General features: G+C 39.8%; 1 protein-coding gene across 1 annotated transcript in view; it reads left to right on the forward strand.

Annotated features, from left to right (window-relative positions):
* BMPER (BMP binding endothelial regulator) overlaps positions 1 to 21,298 on the forward strand; it is a 149,741-nt gene that overhangs the window by 64,199 nt on the left and 64,244 nt on the right. The window contains exons 7-11 of the mRNA XM_062497214.1: positions 8,417 to 8,516; positions 11,796 to 11,905; positions 12,530 to 12,670; positions 14,899 to 15,003; positions 20,169 to 20,214. Of these exons, the coding sequence (XP_062353198.1) occupies positions 8,417 to 8,516; positions 11,796 to 11,905; positions 12,530 to 12,670; positions 14,899 to 15,003; positions 20,169 to 20,214 (502 nt within the window). The remainder of the gene's footprint in view (positions 1 to 8,416; positions 8,517 to 11,795; positions 11,906 to 12,529; positions 12,671 to 14,898; positions 15,004 to 20,168; positions 20,215 to 21,298) is intronic.

Here is a 21,298-nt window from a genome sequence, read left to right on the forward strand (position 1 = left end):
TAGACTGGAAAAATGTGGCCAAGTGCTGGTTGCACTGCTCCCCAGCTGACAGCAGAGTGCTGTGACCTCCTCCAAGGAGCCCTTCTGCAGTTCCAGCTACTATGAAATTTAGGACCAGCGTCTCTTCCTGTGCATACCTTAAAGAAAGCTACTGTTCAATCCATAATTTCATGGTCCAGAATGGTCCATTTCACCCAAGGCAGTAAATACCCTGGTCTTCCACCTCCTCCCACAAGACACTCAGCGCAACTCATGTTTTTGTGAAACTTGAAAGAAGCAGGACCAGCAGCTCCCCAGCAGTCTGATTTCAAAGTGGAAAGCTACATCCCAGAAGAATGTACTTCAGTCTCTGGGAGGATGCTAGGATATTTCAGCTAACAAACAGCAACCCACTTTCCTCTACAGAAGAGAAATCTATTTTCATAATCTAACCAATCCCAGGAAAAGTGGCTCTTGTGAACTGGAATGGATGGCAAGACCGGATAGACCTGGCACCTACAAGTCACATTGTATGCACTGTATTTGGTTAACATAACACATAATCTGGAACATGTAACAGTATTTAGAGCCCTTATTCTATCATAAATTACTAATTAATGAATTAATGTAGTTAATCTTTCAGCAGATGGATACAATCATATACACAATTACTTCCAAAAGAGGGAGACTTTTTGGTTCTTGGTTTTAGATCAAGATCTTCTAATTCTGTGACACTTTGCAACTCCACTTGCAATTTCCTACAAGCTTAGGGATGTGAATTTACATTTGTTGGAGACAACTAATCAGACTTTTTTGTTATTGCAGCTTGTTGATGACACAGACTGTACACCTAACAACTTGTGTCATAAGAGTGCATATGGAAGGAGAGGAGGTGGAAGTCAAACCTGCTAGAAACTGATGGAATTTTTGTGCTTCTTTTGCTTTTGATGTCTTTGCATCAGACTGAGATTAAAAACTGAAATAATTTCAAGAATTGTGCCTTTGCTTTGCCCCAGAGTTGGTTTAGTAATTTATTCACAAGAATCTTATATCTTACCATTTCCAATCTACATAGATTTTTAGGTGATTTTTAAGACATTTAAGAAGATTTATTTATATTCACACTAATGTGTATGAGTTGTTATTAAAACGTATGTGAGCTCTGTAGAGCATTTGTTTCACACACAGTTTTTAGGACACCACTTTAGACTGTCACCGGGGCCATTTTTTAAAGCCTTTCCATAGGGGTGATATTGCAGAAAATAGGGTTTGAGATCTAGATCCAAAGTTTAAAAATCTGGCACATACAGTACAAATACCTGCTGTTTCGAATTGAAGCCCATGATCTCCATATTCTGAATTTTATCCAACACTTTCTAGAGAGGCATTTTAAAAATCTAGACAACAGATCAGGCTGCAGTGATGTGGAAAGCTCTGGCTTGTCTGACTGATGTGTTGATTGCCTTTATGCCAAGAACTGTATAGATACTTTGTGCATTTCCTAAAAAAATCTTCTTCCTCCTGTGACCCTTCCAGGGAACTCTCACTGTGCATGACATGGCTGTTTCAGGGGCCCTGAAATACTGTGTAGGGGTGAAGTTATTTCCAGCGGCTGTCCACCCTATGCTGCACCAGCATTTTTGCAAGAAGTGGAGTGTCTTTCATCTGATTTGGGAGAGAACACCTTTGCAGATTAAATTGCCAGATTAAACCCACACTCTGAGTATCCTCTCCCTCTTGTACCTGAAGTCTACTTACATGACACATCAGAGACTGTAGTCTGATTGTAAACTCAAGGTATGGGTTTTCGAGGCATATGATTCCAGAGGCATTTTGGAGATGCTTGCTGACCTGGTTTAAGTTTCTAGTACATGTTGCTGACCTGGTTTAAGTTTCTAGTACATGTTTGGGAGGTGGTCAAAGCCTTTATTATCACACAGTACTTGATAAATCAGAGCTCCTGGAGGCCACCAGGTGTATGCAAGCCAACACACCATCCAGTTCATCTAGGAAGCCCTATACACATCAGCCAATGTGGTGTAATGAAACAAGTCCTGGAATGCCTTAATATTTTTTAAATTCCAGAATGGTAATACTCATGGTTATCTGAATTTTAAATAATATGTCCATCTCTTTATTGGTATATTTATTGCCTTTATGCCTTTGCTGCCACAGAAATGATAATGTTTCTTCTTATGTTCAATTGACTCTAGTTACTTGCACTGGGGCAGAGTAGTTGAAGACAAACAGTCACACAGTTGTGCATTTATTTGGCTTCTCTTGCCACTTGCATGGGGCAGACTTGCTCAGTAGTGACCCTGTTGAGATTTCAAAGTTTTTTTCTCACATGGGTGGTGTAAAATCTTTCTTCATAGCTGGAGACAGCCTTCAACATCTGTCTTAGTTCTTACAACAGTCCTGCTGAATCTACAGTTTGCGTCTGACCTGGCTCTTAATGTCTGAAATATGTATTCAAGAGTTGAGAGAAATGTTATTTTGATATTTCCTTTTACAGAAATTTTACTTTAGTTAGAGGATGAGCAGTCTTTCAAGTGCAAGGTGAACATAGGGCAAAACTAAGGAGGAATCTTTTTTTAGATTACTTATAGCTTCACTAAAGCACAGAGGTGAAACCTGAAAGTCAAATAGAAAAGGAGATACCCACAAGAAACCTGGTTCTTGATAATACTGATGTTAACCTTTAAGCTTAAATAACATGTATGTAAAATATTAATTTTAGACATGGTCACTGTAAGTTGCTGTTATAGTTTGGGTTTGCCAATTTTTAATATATTTACATTTTTGTGTGAAATATAATTAGGAGTAAAAGCAAAGCAGGCTTAAATCTTAACAGGGGGTAAAGAAAAACTTTATTAATAAACAGAAAGAAAAATAATAATAAATTCAGAGCAGATCTTCAGACCACTCCCTTCTTCTTCTTTTTCATATCTTAACAACATACAGAGACACTTCAGTCAATTCCTTACTTAAATAATCTTTTTCAGTTCATTTTAGGGAGAGGAGTTTCTTGTTTAGCTATAAGGATCTTTTTCAAGAGAGGAAATAACCAGTTCTCTCGTAACTCCAATTTTTTAATGAATAACAGCCGCCCAGGATCTGCCATCATGAAACTCCTCCCACTACACAGCCTTCCCAGAGCTGGGTTGTACGATATGTTAAGAGTCATGGGGTATTACTTTTAGGGATGAGCTACTCAAAGGCAAAAGTTCTCTTTAGCTCACTTCTCTCTGTTCATACTTCATTTCCAGGAACAGAGATCCCCATTTTTTCCTTGGGGAAAAGGATCTTCCAAACACTTTACACCTCACCCCACCCTGCCATGTCTTTCTCCATGGTTTAAAGGAATGTTTTTGCGTAGTACAGTCCCCCCCTATAACTTACAAAAAGGTTTTTCAGCCAACCTTCATGGTGTCACCTCATTCTCCTTCCATCTAGAAACTTAGCTTTTGTTTCATTGACTTCGGTGTATCCCTTCTGTTCTTCTCCCTCTCACCCAAGGAAGGATGGAGAGCCTGTAAGTCTTATCTGAGCATTGGAAAAAATTAAACTTTCACACAGAAGTTGCAGGGGTTGGGCCAGGCCATGCTAGAGCTGTATCAGGATCTCAGGCTGCCCAGGCCAGGCTGGAGGGGCCGGACGAAAACTGCAAAGTGCACGCAGAGGAGAAATGGGTGCCAAGGCTGTGTCTCCATGGCTTTCCCCCGGCGCTGCCCGCCCCCAGCTCCAGCCGCAGCCCGGGGGTTCTCCCTCTGCCCTGCCCAGCACACAAAGCCCTGGGGGCTCTCCCGAACCGGGCCCGGCTGCCTCCCCCCAGCCCGTGAGGGCGGCCGGGCGGGCTCGGCCACCCCAGGGCTGCTCCGAGCCGGGGCAGAGCAGGGACCCCGAGCCACGGCCACACCAGGGGAGGGTGAGGATCTTAGCAATGGGCTTTTTCTTCTTTTGGGTTATCGGGGCTCCTGGTTGGAAACGGGGCCCAGCAGCCTCCACAGCCCACCCCTGCCTGGTCCAGGCTGCATTGGATGGGGGCCCGGGCCAGGTCAGTGTTACCTTGCGAAAGGTTGGAAATGCAAGAGAGCTTTTGCGGGGCTTACTTGCTTCAAATGTGATTCATGGAGCGAACTGACTTTTCCAATTGGTTTCTCAGGCTGCCAATAACTAAACCAGCCTCTGATTGGTCCCATCAATTCACAGAGGAAGCTCTCATGGAGAAATACTTCATAGTATCCCCTCCCTTCATGTGCTTTCAAGGTAAAACCAGCGCAGTTGCAAAGAAGTTGGCAGTGTGGAAATCTCTGTCCTACTGGGATTTCATGAGTGCTTTAAAAACCTACTAAAGACAAGGTGTTGGTGGTGATCACTTTCTTGCCCTCATGGTAGATGAAGCCCAAGGTTCTGGGGGATTAATTACAACAGAATCCCAACCTGCAGAGATTTTTCTGCAGACATTTTTTCTCTGTCTGTCCCAGCACAGAGGCTGCACACATGCTGTGCACCAGGCACAAACAGCACTTTGTCCTCCCTCCAATGTGTCCAGCAGTTGGTCACAGCCTGGACGGGTGTGTCTCAACACTGCCTGTTACTTGTGTCCTTATTGAACATCAAAATATCATAATTGAGGCAGGAGCTGAGCAGAAGTGAATGGATGGCTATAGATGGACCAGCTCCATGCTTTCATTTAAAGAAAGACTTGTTATTTGTCTTTTTTAAAGATGGAACTCTTGTGGGAGCATTAAAAAGTGCTGTTTCATCTTCCCCTCTTCTGTCTCTTGAGAAAGCTGCTTAGACAAGACGAAACCTGAGTCCACATCACCTGCTGAGCTGATGCTTCAGAACCTTTTGGTTTGTCTTGTAGATATGAGGTGGCAGCGGGTGATACAGTTTTTTTTTATTTGTTTACAAAGTGGAATGTGAATATTTTCTTTGTAGACAATAGATTTCTTACAAAATCTGTTACCTCCAGAAGACTGGGAACTGCAACTGCCTTATCTAATGAAAGTTTCATGTTAACTATTGCTCAAGGATTTATTTGCCTAGATCTTGAATATCATTTCCACAGGAAGCAGATGTCACTTGTACTTTATTGATCAGTGCTGATTTCCAGTTTAGGTTTGGTTTTACTGGAACAACTGGAGGGTGTTACTTCTGACCTGGAGCATTCTGGCTGCATAGGAGATACCATACAAGGAAATGTGAGCTAAAAGCTGTAGATGAAATTGAAAAGTGGAAGAGGAAAGGTGCTCACTGTGCAGTTCCCATCCTGTCTTAGGTCATCCAAAGCCAATCTTCTTTCTCTCTGGGGTTATTTTTTTCCATTGATTTTGGTTTTATTTTTGTTGCACTTTTGTTGCATTCATTGTTTTTCCTACCCAACTCTATTCCATGCCATTTAAAGTGCAGACTGCACCAGCTGCTTTGAAAACAGGTATTCTGAATGCTTTGTGAGTCTTGAATTATGATGACTGAGGCTTTTAAGAAAATATAAATATTGTGTGTACTTTAATATTCAGTGAATGCCCAGTGCATTGTCTCTTTAAGTTCTGTAGGGCAGGTAGAATTATTCTTACTTTAAATGGTACAGATTGGTTTATTTCAGACTGTTTTTGAACTTGCACTAGCATGACATTCAAACCTGGGAGAGCCTATCTGCGACAGCAGCAAGTTAGAAAATACTTCGGTGTTAAAAGGCAGCATTCCAGCTGTAAGCAGGAGTAGCAGTGAGATGAAGAGACAGGTGGAACTAGTCTTGTTTTTTTGTGGAGGGGTCAGTACAAAAAGTAAGGCAGGAGCTATAAACAAAAGGTTGAAGTGAGAAAATATTTTACATTATCCATGGCATTTTTTATTTGTAAGGATACCTATGCAAGAGGCAACAAAGGCAACATCTCAATAGTATCCTAAGCCTGAGCTTTGATTCAGTCTATCAGAGAAGCAAAACTCTAGTTCTGCAGAGCGACAGCTTATGTGAGTATTAAATCCAGCAGCAAGATTGCAAGAAAGAAGCTGTCTCACCATGTGTTGGAGTATTGCTTTACCTTCACAGAATCGTAAAATTGCTTGGGTTGAAAAAGACCTTAAAGATTACCTAGGTACAATCCCCCTGCTGTGTGCAGGGACACCTTTCACTAGACCAGGTTGCTCTGTGCCCCATCCAATCTGGCCTTGAACACTCTCAGGAATGGAGCACTTACTACTTCTCCTGGCAACCTGTTCCAGTGTCTCACCACCCTGTCAGTAAAAGATTTCTTCCTTATAATACTCAGTCTAAACCTACTCTCAGTTTAAGGCCATTTCTCCTTCTCCTGTTGCTAGATGCTCTTCTAAATAGTCTCACTCCATCTTTTTTGTAGGTTCCCTTCTGTTACTCGAAGGCTGCAATTAGGTTACCTTGAATCCTTCTCTTTTCCAGGCTGAACAGTCCCAGTTCCCTCAGCCTTTCCTCATTCCATGGATATATCCCTGATCCTGTCACCAGTCTGGCTGAGACTTCCATGCCCTGCTTCTGCTTTTGCTGAATTGTCTCCGAAGTTTGAACTTTGGCTTCTTGTAGCCTTTTTCCCTGGGGTGAATCACAACACTACTTCAGAGAGCCCTTTGTTTTTTTTCTTTCATTCTGCACCTGTGTCTCTTCTCACAGATATATTCCCCAAGCATGCTAAGGAACATCACTGAAGAATTAATTTAATTTTGTCAAGTTTCTGGTCTGACCCGTAATTTAGAGCAGTTGTTTCAGTCTACAATAAGTTCTGTGTTTCTGCATGCCACAGTGAAAGAATTATGAGCAGTCCTCAGCCATGTGTACTCAGGATGCTTTGGTAACCCCATGGGACAGGTAGACTTCAGTGCCTGAAAAGTTATTATGTAATGGACGTACAAGAGTATGTTATTTTCTGTGCAACAGTGGGTCTGCCTATATGTAAAAGCTTTCACATGATTCACTGAGGCCATTAGGAGTGGAGTGGAGTGGAGTGGAGTGGAGTGGAGTGGAGTGGAGTGGAGTGGAGTGGAGTGGAGTGGAGTGGAGTGGAGTGGAGTGCCTTTATTTCAGGCACAGAGCTCTTCAAAAGGAATGGCTTTTTCCATCTCTCTCCAGGGAGCCCAGAGAGTCATTCAGCATGTAGGTTGGAGGAGACTGTTCATAAGCCTTCAATCACAGCATCAGGAATGCAAAGCTTATTGCTGGGATGAGCCTGCAGCTCTGACTGATAAACAAGACAAGACAGCTAGATGAAAGAATCTGACTTTCCTTGCTGATAAAAAGGTGGACAGATTTTTAAAGTTCAGCGACCTGGAGCTCTCATAAGCATGGAACACATATTGATAGAGGATCTAGAGCTAAACATAGCACTCTGAAGGTGCGATGAAATAATCAGGCAACAGAGCAGAATGAGAAATAAGATCTCTTTTAACTGATTCAATCTTTGATATGTTTTCTGTGCTTGTCTTTGCCTCTGTGCCTGGTATTCATGGATACACCAGGATATATCCAGGATATATCCAGTCTCTTCTCTTTCTCTTCTCTTTCTCTTCTCTTTCTCTTCTCTTTCTCTTCTCTTCTCTTCTCTTCTCTTCTCTTCTCTTCTCTTCTCTTCTCTTCTCTTCTCTTCTCTTTCTCTTTCTCTTTCTCTTTCTCTTTCTCTTTCTCTTTCTCTTTCTCTTTCTCTTTCTCTTCTCTTCTCTTCTCTTCCTCTTCTCTTCCTCTTCTCTTCCTCTTCTCTCCCTCTCCCTCTCCCTCTCCCTCTCCCTCTCCCTCTCCCTCTCCCTCTCCCTCTCCCTCTCCCTCTCCCTCTCCCTCTCCTTCTCTTCCCCTCTTCCCTCATTCATTCCCAAAATTTCATAAGCCCACTTGGTTTTCAGTCCTCTGAAGAAAGCAGACCTTCTCAGTTTTCATAGTTGGCCTTGGAGGCTAACAAGAATGTGCTTTCTTAAGTGATTTTCGCTAATTTGGCTTCTGAGGTCACAGACATAGTGGAAGTACACCTGCTCTCATCTTGCTTCAGCACTTAATCCCTGTCCCAGACAAGCCTAGAAGGGTACAACACAGGAGATGAAGAATAATGTAAAAATTGCTGAATAACTTTTTTGAACACCCAGGAATGTTCATGAACAATGATTTTTCCCCCCCTGGTTTTATCATATCCATAACCCAGAAATAAGATAGAAAGACAGTGTTTCTTCAGTTACTGCATTCATTGTTTGAAAGATTGAAAAAGATATGGATAATCCAAGGTCTCTGCAAGCAATATAGAAAGTCTTGAAGGACATTTGTGCATGTCCTGTACGCCTGATGCAAGCAGAAATTTCTCTTGGCAAATACTGCTTTGGTAACACTTTTCAAGACCTTGTTGTCTGTGTGTGTGTGCACATTTACTTGATATTTTGCTTTAATTTTTTTCTAATTGAGCCTATTTTCCTTCAGGATGGCAGGACTCGGTGTATCCGAGAAGTCTGCCCCATTCTCTCATGCCCCCAGCACCTCAGTCACATTCCTGCTGGACAGTGTTGCCCCAAATGCTTAGGTGAGTGTTTTTTTTTCCCCTAGGAATTTTGTAATTAATACAATATGTCTGTGCATAGCATCTTTTAGACCAGTATTTCACAATACTGGTAAATTTCAGGAGGTGAAAGGGACTCTATTGCTCAGAGTTTATAATCCACAGATTTTGAACAGGTACTCAGGGTCAGTGTTAGGGTTGTGGTAGGCGGTACTAAACAAGCAGCTGCAGAAGAGCATTTGAATATAGACCAGTTGCCTTGCTTAGAAGAACAAATATAGGGATGCTTCCCACCTTCATTATATATTTTACAAAGGAGGTTGAGGTGGGAGGAAATTTTGCTTTGGAGTTTGCCACACGAAAAACACTTTGCCATCTCATATTATTACTTGAGTGATCATTTGTATTCTTGGTTTTGAAGAAATGCAGGTCAGAGGAAACTTCTGAACTAACATTGCATTTTTAGAAACTGTTGTCTAAAAGCAACAGAGGCCACGTTTCCAGGAGTCCATCTCATGATTTCCTTCTTAAGGAGGAATCACACTGTTATCCAGGAATATTTCCAATTACATCTTTCCAACATATTTTAAAGGTGTGAGTCATAGGCCTCTAAAAAGAGCTGTTTCTTCCAGGTCATGATAAGCAAGGCAGTGACAAAATAAGGCACTGCCTTGTTTTGCTCTTACTTTGTCCACAGATCCCACAGGTTAACATTCCATCTATTACATAAACAAGGAGCGCTTACATCTTACCAAGTAAATTGACTTTAGTTTGGTCTATGGGATTATAACTAGGCTTGGAAAAATTTCAGTGCTAATTACTCACAGTTCTTCAACTTTTTTCTTTTGTAATTTTGCCTATATTTTTACCTGAAATCTCTTAAAAGGTTTAGGTTAGGGATACAGAGGTATGTGGCCTTGGAGCCAGCAAAGCTATGTAGAATTCCAGGTTTTGATAATACTTAACATTTTTGACTGCATGAAACAAACCTGAATGTATTTATTTGCTAATTGAGAAGAGCTACAGATAAATAAATGTCTGCCTGGAACATTCAACCACAGTATCAGAGAGTAATGCAGTAGAGGAATGAAATGCAGAGAAGAACAGTCCAAATGCTGAGCTTCTGTTTTGGCTGAGGAAATTTTTCTTTTCCATCTGAATACTCTCCTTGTCCTCTCCTCCCATGCTGTTCCTGACTGAACTTTCTCCTCCTTGAACTAGGTATTCAAAATGCAGCTTTAATTTTTGACCGCTTTAAGGGGATCTTTCTACAATTTCTTTTTTCCTTTTTTAGAATGTAAACTAATTCAGTACTAATAATGAATTTCATTTTATGTGGTTTTTTACTCTGAAGCATTTCATATACCTGGGAATAGATTATGTCTATTTACAGGCAAGTGTTAAAAGTTTTGGTGGGGATGTAAAACACTGCACAGCAGTCAGGAAAGAGAAAAGTTTCCAGGGATGCTGGGACATGGTTTTTAAAGTATCATGTGGAGGACCTCCCTGCAATTGAATTCCTGATACTCAGCGTACATAGTTTAGAAGAATGCTGTGGACTCTACTGGGACTTGAATTATTAGTTCAACTAGTGGTCATGAGCCAGCAAAGACAACCATTAAGCCGATATCTTCATCATCATATCTTTTAAAGTGGTGCCTCCTTTGACAGTGACTTTGAACTAACTATTTGAACTGGGTTGGCCACCCAGAATTGTGCTGAGTGGTTTGCAAGACAAGGCAAGAGGGTGTGGGAGAGAACTGGACTTTTGTTCACTTGCTGACATAAGCTCTGCGGTTAAAGTCCTGGCCCCACAGACAGCAGCAGAAGTGTTGTTAGATACAGGACTATGGCACAGGTTTGCCCATAAGTAGTTCATGCATGTAGAGCACTTCTTTTAAGGCTACTTAAGCATCCTCAACTGTTTCCTTATGTCAATCCCACAAGAGAAATTAAACCTTTTGAGAAAGATACACATCCACTGAAAGGAAGGCTGGCTATGCAAGCACAGGTTAATTCCAAGTAGCTAATTTGCAGGAGAGGGATGTTTATATTGTATCTAACTGAACAAAAGCAATTATTTAATAACTTTTGTTTAACATTCAATTTGTAAAAATTGGAGGCAAATCCAACGGATTTTGCTGTGTGCTAATCCTTTTGTTCACTTGTGTCTGAGAGGAAAATGGAACTTTTTTTTTAAGATTCTCTATATTTATCAAGAATTATAGAGAAAGGAAGGAATTACAGAATTACAGGAATTAAGTGTGCCAAGACCTGATGGTTTGAATGCTAAAATATTGGCCTAGTATTAAGTACTTCTAGTATTTACTTAGAGTGGGCATTCCCTACCTTGTATTTGATGCCTATTAAATATTAGACCTCAGAAATTATAAGGTAAAAGAGTGACAACCACATAAAATAACTTATTAGTTGACTGCCTCCAAAAATAAGCAAGAAAATTCAAAATTAGGAAGGTAAGTATAGTGTTTTTGTGAAGAGCGCATGTGTATGTATTACAATGGTATTTTTTAAAAAATAACTTACTGGGAAAGAAGCTGAGGAATAAGAGAAGCTTACAGGAATGCAAAGTGTAACTGGGTCTGAAAGTGCTTGCAGGATTGCATGACTTCAAAAAGGACTTGATTTTGGTGCTGCCTTCCCTGTAGAGTGCCTCAAACTCTTGCCTCACTCCCATTAAACCCAAATAATTTGCAGATTATGGAAACTAAGTATCTTGTGTTACCTTCATTCTGTTCATAAACGATGCAAATTCCTGTATTTCTTGCAGTCTTGTGTGAACACATGGTACACTAAACTATTTTAATGAGACTGGAAAACACGTATGATTTTTTTATGATCAGTGTCACTGTGCTGATTTAGCTTGGCTGTTGTGACCCCCTGAAATAGATATGCTAAAAGAAGTTAAGACTGCTTTATTTGGTAAGTTAGTGCTTTAAGTTAAAGTCTGTTTGAACTAGTTTAAGTGTACCTACCTTAAGAGTGTAGTTCTTACTTTTTATTCCTTTAGCTGCACTTTATGATGAGAAGAAAGATCTTTCCTATATAAACATGCCATTAATCATTTATATTCCATCCCATAGTAGAATTTGTAGAGATGAATGTGCACTAAAAGAATAGTGAACTATTAAAAGTACATATTTTTTCACATTGAAGTGGAAACATATAGCAAATGGCACATTGCACATGAATTTGGTCTGGTGACAGTAAGTGCTGCTATTTTTGTTGAAAATGTGGCATATTTTCAACCACATTTTGTTTCTATTACTATTTATTTATATCCAGGACAGAGGAAAGTATTTGACCTCCCACTTGGAAGCTGCCTCTTTCACAGCAATGTGTATGATAATGGTTCCTCATTTATATATGACAACTGCACAGCATGTACATGCAAGGTAAATCCACAGAGCTTTGATATTTTTTGCTGATGGTTGTCTGGCTTAGAAGTAATTTCTAGGGCTGTGGAATTGTAAGCCTGATAGTGTTCTTTGGCATCTTGTGTGGTCTCAAATAATCTGATCTGAAAAGCACTTTCAGTTGTGCTAGGAAAGTTTAAAATGTTACTGACTCTCTCAGATGAGACACCATGCCTGACCCTGTGTGATGCAAAATAAAGTTGCTCAGATTATGAGATACTCTTTAATACTGCATTAGAATGGAAGAGGAGTTTCTAAATTATGAATTATCATGTTTCTTCTGAGGGTCAGTGTTTTTTATTTTGTTCCCTAACATGACTGCAACAGCCTAACACTTTTTTACCAAGGCAAAAATAATAAGAGCCACCAATTCAGTGAGATTTTGCAGGCCAACAGAAGTACAAGCTGGGCTTTAGTTTCATAGACCATGACAGATTCCCTCTATCTATAAATAATATTTATTTTCTCTGAGCTGACCTATTCAAAGCATGGCCTGTAGCTTGGGTGGATGCAATGATTGAGCAAGCAGAAATACATAAAGACACACAGGAGCACAAACATCTTGGTGATGATTTTATTATTTCCTTTTATCATTGTACCTAGGATTCAACAGTGATATGTAAGAAAAGGTGCTTCCTTCCTGGTGAATGCAATAAAAACAAAGACCACTGCTGCAAGGAGTGTGTCTCATACATCTCTCCTGAGGAGGTGAAAGTGTGCAAGTTTGGCAATAAGATCTTCCAGGTAAGGTTTCAGGTATGACTCAAGGGTAGGTGTCATTGTAACAGCCAAAATAGCATGAGTTTGCTGTAAATTAGTATTTTGGCTTGTTTTTAGCAGAATTCTCACCATCCTGGTCGATGATTGAACAATTCAGAGGCAAAGCTTTGCAAAATTTGCCATCTGTTTATTTTTTTCCTGAGTTTGAGTAAATTCTGCTGATAGCCAACAGTTAAAGATTAGTTCCTCCTTGAATGTTACATGTTGTCTTCCTGTCTGTATGTAGATGTTCAAGCTGCTTTTTCATGACAATTGACTCATTTTTATTATGAGATAATAATGCTCAGCTTTCCCAAACAAACGGTGATACTCATGGAGGAGATATTCTGAATAGTATGTAAGCTTTATCAGCTGAGCCGAAGAGTCTTTTCCATAGCTGAGCCAACAGGAGCTTTGGCTGGAAGTTACTAGATTTACGACATTTCACATCTCATTCTAAGGACAGCACCCCTGACATCTTATACTGGGATAGGCTTGTAATAACTGTTACCTACTGCACTCTCACCCAATGTATTCAAGTCACAAGGGATTCCCTGCAGAACTGTTCCTGAGACCCCGTTTGTTTTTCCAAGTGGTGCACGTTCTTTTCATTCTGTGTTAGAAAAAGATTCTGTCACCTCATGGGCCATCTGTGAATTTAGAGACCCTTGAATCAGATCAAATGTTAAGTCCTGTGTGAATACTTGGTTTGCTCAGCCAGAAATACTTCCCATTTATTCCATCTTATGTGTACATTGCAGAAGTGTTTATTCTGGAAATTACATGTGAACCTACTGTACTTTGGGACTATGCTCCGTCTGATTGGCACTTTCACACTAGTGCCATTGTACTTCAGGAACAAATGCCTACTTCTTAGGCACCCAACTAAAATATTCTGCTTCTTGTGAAGATTTTACTATATTACAATTATTATATGGAGTGTGAAGAAATAACAAGACAATACATCCATTTCTGGCCTAGTGTGCAAAAAAGTAAATTAAGTGTTGCTCTGTTGAAGTCAATGGTCTAATACAGGTAGAATGGGCACAGCAAATGCGTTTCTGCACTCCTGTGCAAAACCAGCTGTAGGACAAAAATTCAGGGCAGCTGCATGCAGTCAGCTGTGTTGTATTCTGGCAGATGCCTGGTGAGTGGTCATTAGAGACTGAAGAACATCAGAAACACCAGGCAATAGAAACATTGCCTAGAAACAAAAAATAGGAGAGAAAAAGCCTTTGATGAAACAAGCTGAGATGAATAAGTCAGACTCCTTGGCATTCAGATATAGTCTGTTTCTGTTTCTGGTCAGAACATCATGTTGAGGTGGGCACATAATTATTCACAGCTGTCTGGTTGAACTGCCTGTTCCTGTCAGGTCTGTCCTCACCCTTCCTTCCCAGCAGTCCTGTAAACACAAAACATGCACATTTTGGCTCTGAGCAGACTAGCATAAGACTGTAAGTGGGTGAGAGAGAATGTTTTAGGAACCACACTTGGCAGATACAACACCATGTAAAAAGGAGCCAGGGCAGTTGCACAAGTAATTCATCCCAAGAGGGGACAAGACCACAAAGAATATTATGCTCTGCAGTTCATATTTTAAGAGCTATACATAGGCTGTCTTACCTGCTCTGCTTTTGAGAGATTCAGCACTGTGTTTCTTCTAAATATTTTCAGATGTTTAGCAGATCAAATATCCATGAAAGTGCTGTAGAAATCTAAATTAGAATTATTTGACCATTCCTGCCCTATGTTCAAGTGATGCTGCATATGGGAATAAATTCACTATCTTCTGACATCTTAATCAAGTATTTTCAGGTGCAACAACTTAGAGACGCTGCTCAACCTAGTGAATCAGGTTTTTCTAATTATGTGAACTTAAATGAAAATTTGTGGTAGGTGTGATCACAACTCAGATGCTTATTGGAGAGGAAACAATGCAAATAATCAGGACACTTGAAAAATTCAAATGTGATTTGGTTAGCTTTGTAAAAATTAATTTCTTACCAAAAAGACCAAAGGGAAGAAAACCTGGCTGAATTTGATCTCAGTCTTGAATCCAACTGACCAGGGAAAGACACCTCAAAATAATTTAGACTAAACAATGACACAGTACAAACAGAGAAATTAATCTTTTCTTGTGCAATGATACATTGCTGAAATAGCTTCTTGTTGCCACCCCAGTTGATATTATATCATGTTCCCTCTTGCAGGATGGAGAGATGTGGTCCTCTGTGAACTGTACCATCTGTGCTTGTGTGAAAGGCAAGACAGAATGTCGCAAGAAACAGTGCATTCCAGTCAGCAGCTGTCCTCATGTGAGTTTTTTGAAAGAACTGAGCTTTCTTCTCTCTTCTGCTCCACCATTATCTTTTCCAGTGCTTTTTTTGGAAGTTGTGTGCGTGAGAGTGGGGCATGCTATTTGGAAAGAAGGGATTATCTGGAATGTTAATTTAGGCTGGCATTCCCCAAATATGCAACTGTTATCCTGAATATGGTCTTCCTGCCTCTGTCCTTGCTCTGAGGACTCCGTGCTCCTCCTCTCCTTCTCCTTTAACTTTCTCTGTCCCAGGTATCTGCTTTGTAACAGTTTTTGTTCACTTTTATTTATTGGTTTTATAGAGTGGTGAGGTGACTATGTTAATAATTCAGTAATGTGTATGTTGTTAAGGCAAGCCACAGGAGGTTGTTGTACTTGCATTTCTCAGTGTATATGAGGCTTAATACTTGGTTGAAAACGTAAATTAGACAAATCAAAGAAAATTAGTTCAACCAAGCCATGCTGCTTTCACTAAGGTTGTGGCATGGGTATTTTTTATTAGAAAGTCTGAAGTGAACCCAAAGAATGCTGTAATTTTAAGTTAATGGGATCAAAATTTAGCTTTACTTGAAACCTTGTGAGCTAAAATCAGCCTTTGTTTCTTGGATTTCTGACACTGACAAATTATTTTGTTCTTATGGCTCAATCTTTCACAAGATGGAGCTCTAAACAGCACCTCAAGTTGGGGCAGATCTTTGAGCAAAACTGCAGAAGAGAGAGCCAATTTCTTAGCATTATACCTTCTCAGTGTTTCCTTCTTGATCCTGGGAAAATGTGAATCACAGACACCTAGATATAAAATTTTTAAGTTAAAAACTCTTGGTTTGTAAAATTTTATATGTGTAAACTTTTGACAGAAGTGGTGGTAGAATGCAGAACCTGTACCTTGCCACTCCCCATTCTGGTGTGACAGTGGGCTTCAAGATCCTCAAAAGAGGGGAACAACCTTTTCTTGTCACTCTGGCACTCACTGCAGAGGGCAGTTCTTCTCTTAATGGGCCTCACATGAGGTGCTGCATACACATCATGAAGTGTGAACAAATGGAACTATTCTTTTGGGAGTGTTATACGGCTCATGACAGTCAGGTTTGCTGCTTTCATGCCACTCACAGTATAAGCAGGAAATGAGACCTTGGGCTCTTCAGGTCTCACAAACTGCATTGCATTTACATTTTCCTTGTGCTCGTGCATTTTAAATGTTTAATTGTTTAAATGTTTTAATGTTTAGCTTCTGAGATCAAGTAGCTAATATGACTTAATAGAGATATTCAGTGAAGTTCGTCACTTCAGCTGTATCCATATGTGTATTTGAGTATTGAGATGATCAGTTGAAGTGGCTTCTAAAATGAAAGAAGTGGTGGGTAAAAATTCACTACTGACAGTGCTGCAGCATGTGAGACTGACAAACTCATTCAGTGCTGCTATAGAACCTGCTCCAAGGATAAATTGAAATCTAAACTACCCTTGACCTCTGAGGTGAGTCTACAAACAAGGTCTGGTTCCTTAGGGCTAGAAGGACCAACTTTGTTACCCTGAAGCACCATTTCCCCCAGTCAGCCAAGTCACCACCTTAAAATTCAAGCTGTAAGCAAACGCACCCTCCTCCACAGGTACGCCTTACATTTCTGCTCTTCCAAGCTAAATTGGAAGGAGAAGTAGGAGAAAGAATGTAAAATCTAGAGTAAAAATTATTTCCCTATTTGATGTGGGTAACAAGTAGTTTTAAAACAAATAATGTATGCTGATTGATTGAAAGATTTTACACTTCATCTCTGCTCTGCTATCTTTGATGAGTTTCTGCCATAAATCTATAAACATCACTTAAACACACAAAATTTTTCAAGATAAATATATACTGGTGGTTCTGATATTGACAGTCTGAATATCGTGCATAGAGTTATGCTGCTGTCTCTGCAAACTGTAGATATGTCCATTCCCTTTCTCTCTTCACAATATTTTTGACAGTAAGCAGTCTCCACTGACTATTGAAGACTGCTGTGGAATAAAGTGTAGTTTAGTGTCCCTTGTATGCTGGGCAACATAAAGTTATCTTGTTAAATGTGTATTATACAGACAACTGAGTGTGAAAGGATTGAAGATTCACAAAGAATTTAGAATATTTTTCCTTAACTTAAATGCTTTACCATGCAGCCTTAATACTCTTTGCATAATATTGTGTGTGAGCTTTTTTGGTTATGTAATTTTATTTTATTTATCATAATAAATTTTGGGCAATTATTTATTGAATGTATGGGTTTCAAAGTGGTAATTCTGCAGAAATTTCCAGTACTACACAACTGTTTGTATTATTCAATCTATTGGTTGCAGGCTGACATATTTTTGAAGACTCTTTCTGCCATTACTTTCGTTTTCATGGTAGCACTAGACACAAATTTTTGTTTATTTTGTTTTTTTTTCTTTTTGGAGCATTTAATCCCATATCAGCAATTGCAGGAAATGTCTTTCTTTTAGGTTTTTTGCATCTGCTGTGGAGGCAATACACTTTTCAAATTCAGTCCCTCCTGTCACATTTATAGTAAGATTGGTCCTCCTTGGCATTCTAGTGAGCCTCGTGGCTTGTAGTTTCTGTTTCTTACTTTCTGACCACTGACTCCATATAGATATTCTCTCTCTCTCAAGTTATCTGGAGTGTCAGCCTGCAAGGTGCAGTACATACTGGCCCCCATTCAGCAAAGCTATTAAGCATATGTCCAGTTCTGCTGAAGTAAGACCTTCCTGTGTGCTGGAACTTAAACACATGCTTAAATACTTCATAGTATTTAATGATATAGCATTTAACTATACAACATTTGGCAAGATTGAGTTTCAGAGATCCTTCAGACTTCTTACTGAGTTTGCTATTTACTTGCCCTAGCCCTCAAAGGAACAGCTCTAGTCTGTTCCTTGCTTTGTGCCATCTGCTTTCTGATTACCCATCCTTATAATTTGTCACCTTGCACCCTCTCCTTATGCCTTTGCATTCCTCACTAACGTCTTAAGTCTGTGGTAATGATCAGTGGTCATGAACATGCCTCTTTTTGTACTGCTAGAGGAGAGCTTGGTGAATTCTACAGCATATAACCTTTTCTGAGCACCAAGGCTATGTAAATGTTAACAGAATTAAATTCATGGCAGGTGAAGACATTTACAGAGTTTAATTCTGTGGGTAAATTATGAACCCATGAACTCCAAGTGAGCTGAAAATTTATTCAGAACTTGTTCTCCCATCTCTAGAGCAGACTGCGTATAATCTTATGCACATCTGTTATTATTGCAAACAAAAAGTTGCTGTTTTTACTCTATTGCCAAATGAGGCACAAAAAACCAACAGCTGTTGCTATTGCACAACCAGACAACCCCCTTTCCCCCAGCAATTACTCTTGCCTTTAAAAAAAAATAGAAAATAAAACCCTCAGACCCAAAATTGAAAACCCCATAAAAAGGAAGAAAACTCCCCAAAAATAAATAGACTCAAATGTGGTCTGCTTATAAATATTCATAGGGAAAAATGGGATCACATCACTTAGCACACTCCTAAGGGAACCCTCAATGCTAACAAACTCTTGCAGCACATGTTAGCAATAATGGGTTTCCTTATTCTACAAGACAAAAACAGGATCTTGGGCCAACATGGTGGCTCAAGTAACCAGCCTCAGCAGGCTGCCTTGGAGATTCCAATTTCACTTGAATTCTTGCCACTTACAGCTTGGCTGATGGTTTCAACTCTTGTATTGAAGCAGAGGGGTAAGGCTGTGCAGTGCAGTGTGTGGTATTCAGCTACATGCCTCTGTTTCTACAAATAAGTATTGCTAAGCCTCCTATTTCTGTGTGGTTTTAAGGGTTCCTCCTTTAAGGGGTTCTGTTCTAGCAGGTACTTGGTAGGCCTTCCTGTTGCACCCTGGTCCTCAGCTATTCTCTTTTTCCAGGGACCTGGGAGTCACACAAACCTTTAAGTGCTGCTCACTCTGCCAGTGCAACTCTGATGCAGCCCTTTTCTTAAGTCCAGATGTGTCTCAACTCCGTTCACATGAAGTTGCATATTCAAAGACAAGCTTACACTGATCTGGGCCCTGTGGATGATGTACCCAAGTGCATTCATGACCAAGGATTCATTCATGCCATGTGTGTACATCAAGCAAGAGCAGGATGGAACATGCTCCACTCCAGTTTGCTAGCAGATACTTGTAGTTCATCCTTCCCATGCACATTGTCAAAGCTTGGAAGCACTGTAGGTAAAGCAAGGTAGACAGCAATAGGGCTACCTGTGCCCACTTCCCCAGTCTTTGCATAGACCTGTCAGCAATTTTTTGTCTGTTTTCATAAGTTTTCTATACTGTTTAGTGGGCAGGATAGTGCAGCTCCATTTGCTCACTCTTGCTGTCCTCACCTTGCTCACCCACTTGGTGGGAATTAGCTGTAGTCACACAGAGGGGACTTTCTCTGTGTTCAGCTGCTGTTGGAGCCAAGGGTCAGTGCTTGGGAACAGCACAGCTCCATATACCTCTTCATTCCCTGTGTGGGGTTATACGTGAGCTCAATATCACTGTAAGCTGTTATAACCAACAGCATTTTTTGCTTGGAGAAACACATTGTTCAGTCTGAAATTTTTCAGGATTCTCTGCTTTCTTGCTGATTAACTTTGGGTAATTTAAGTAAAATCAGATAAAACGTCTTTTAAACTGATGAAGACTGAAAAGAACATGAATGTACAAGCATAGAGGCTTACCTCCTGCACCTAGTCAGTCTTCTATAAGGCACAAGAAATAGAATTGAATGAGTTCCTGCCTTCCTGCCTTCCTGCCTCCCTCCCTCCCTCCATCCCTCCAGTAATACATAGGAAAAGGGCATCTTTTGGGAAGATGGGGGGAAATGTAGTGGTCTTGTTAACTCAGTGACTGTTTTATCTATCTGTGCAAGTCCAAAATTCTCTCAGAAGAGAAAAAGGGTAACAGAGAACCCTGTTAGTATTTAATTTCTTATAAGACTACCAGGAAGCTTGGAATAGTTCTGTCTGTTTTTAGCACCTGATATCTGAAGCTGCAAGCAGGGTACTGAGTTCAAACACAACTTGTTATTTTCGAAAGCTTATCCAGTCTTATAACATGACACAATCACTGCTCCAAGAACTCTTTCATTAAAATAGCCTGTCTTTCTCCCAATTAGGGTAAAATCCTGAACAGAAAAGGATGCTGTCCGATTTGCACTGAAAGTAAGTTCTTTCTTCACATTCTTTAAATTATTTTTTTATTCTTTCTGAAAAATAAATATACAGAAGTATGCTTGCTTTTTAGCCATAGATTTTGCCTCCTATAAATATGTAATTTTAAAATAAAAAGCTTGGGTATTTTGTTTCTATTTTATTTTTCAAAATGATGCTATTTTTGTCAAATCTGAGGTGCTGCATTTTGAAAGATGTAGTTGGTCTATGGAATTTGTAGGCAATAAAACAAGAAAATTAATAGAGTCATAACTTTTAGGACTTAGGTACCTTTTACACCTGTAACTAACAGTCCAGCTATGTGCATATTTAATCACACCTTTGCAGATGATTTGTGAGAGTCAAAAAAAGCTGTGCAGAAATCTGAGACACAGCCTGGGGCAGCAGTAGAAAGCAGAATAGAAAACTATTCTTCTTTGTTTATGATGTTCAGTTCAACCACTGCATTGTTATCTCTTTGCTCCTCCCTTCAGGAATGATCATTAAATTGTAATATCACCCTCCCAGTCAGTGAAGGACTTACACAAATACTTATCTTTAAGGTTGTTCTATTTAACTCAACAAGGAGACTAGAAGTTAACAAGACACCATTACATATTTCCTTCAGTACATATTTAAATATTTTACCAAATAGGGACAGAATGCTAAAATGGGGTTTTATGACCTATAGGATAGCTTTAGAAAGAACACAGTGTTCCTATTATTTTGTCTAAAATCAAATGGTGTTGTTCAGTTTGGTCCTGGGTTCTCTTGAATTTCAGAAATCCCAAATGCTAAATATCTGTTTTTTCACTCTGCAGCTCAATTATTTTGAAACGTGTGTCTTGGGATAAAAATAAATCTAGCTTGCAAGTCTTCATTATCAAAATGATGGCAAATACAAGGGACAACCTCAGAAACACTTGAAATAATACTGAGCAGAGGAAGAAATGAAAGAGAATTCAACTGACTAGCAGTTGATTTCATGTAAGCTCAGCTTCAAGGGAGAAGAAATTCGTATAGACGTTTGCTCAAATACGACATACCATTAGTATAATTAATTTACCAATCTCTATCTTGCCTCTTTGTTTTTATG

The sequence above is a fragment of the Cinclus cinclus genome, chromosome 1, assembly GCF_963662255.1.
Source record: "Cinclus cinclus chromosome 1, bCinCin1.1, whole genome shotgun sequence".
Lineage (NCBI taxonomy): Eukaryota > Metazoa > Chordata > Aves > Passeriformes > Cinclidae > Cinclus > Cinclus cinclus.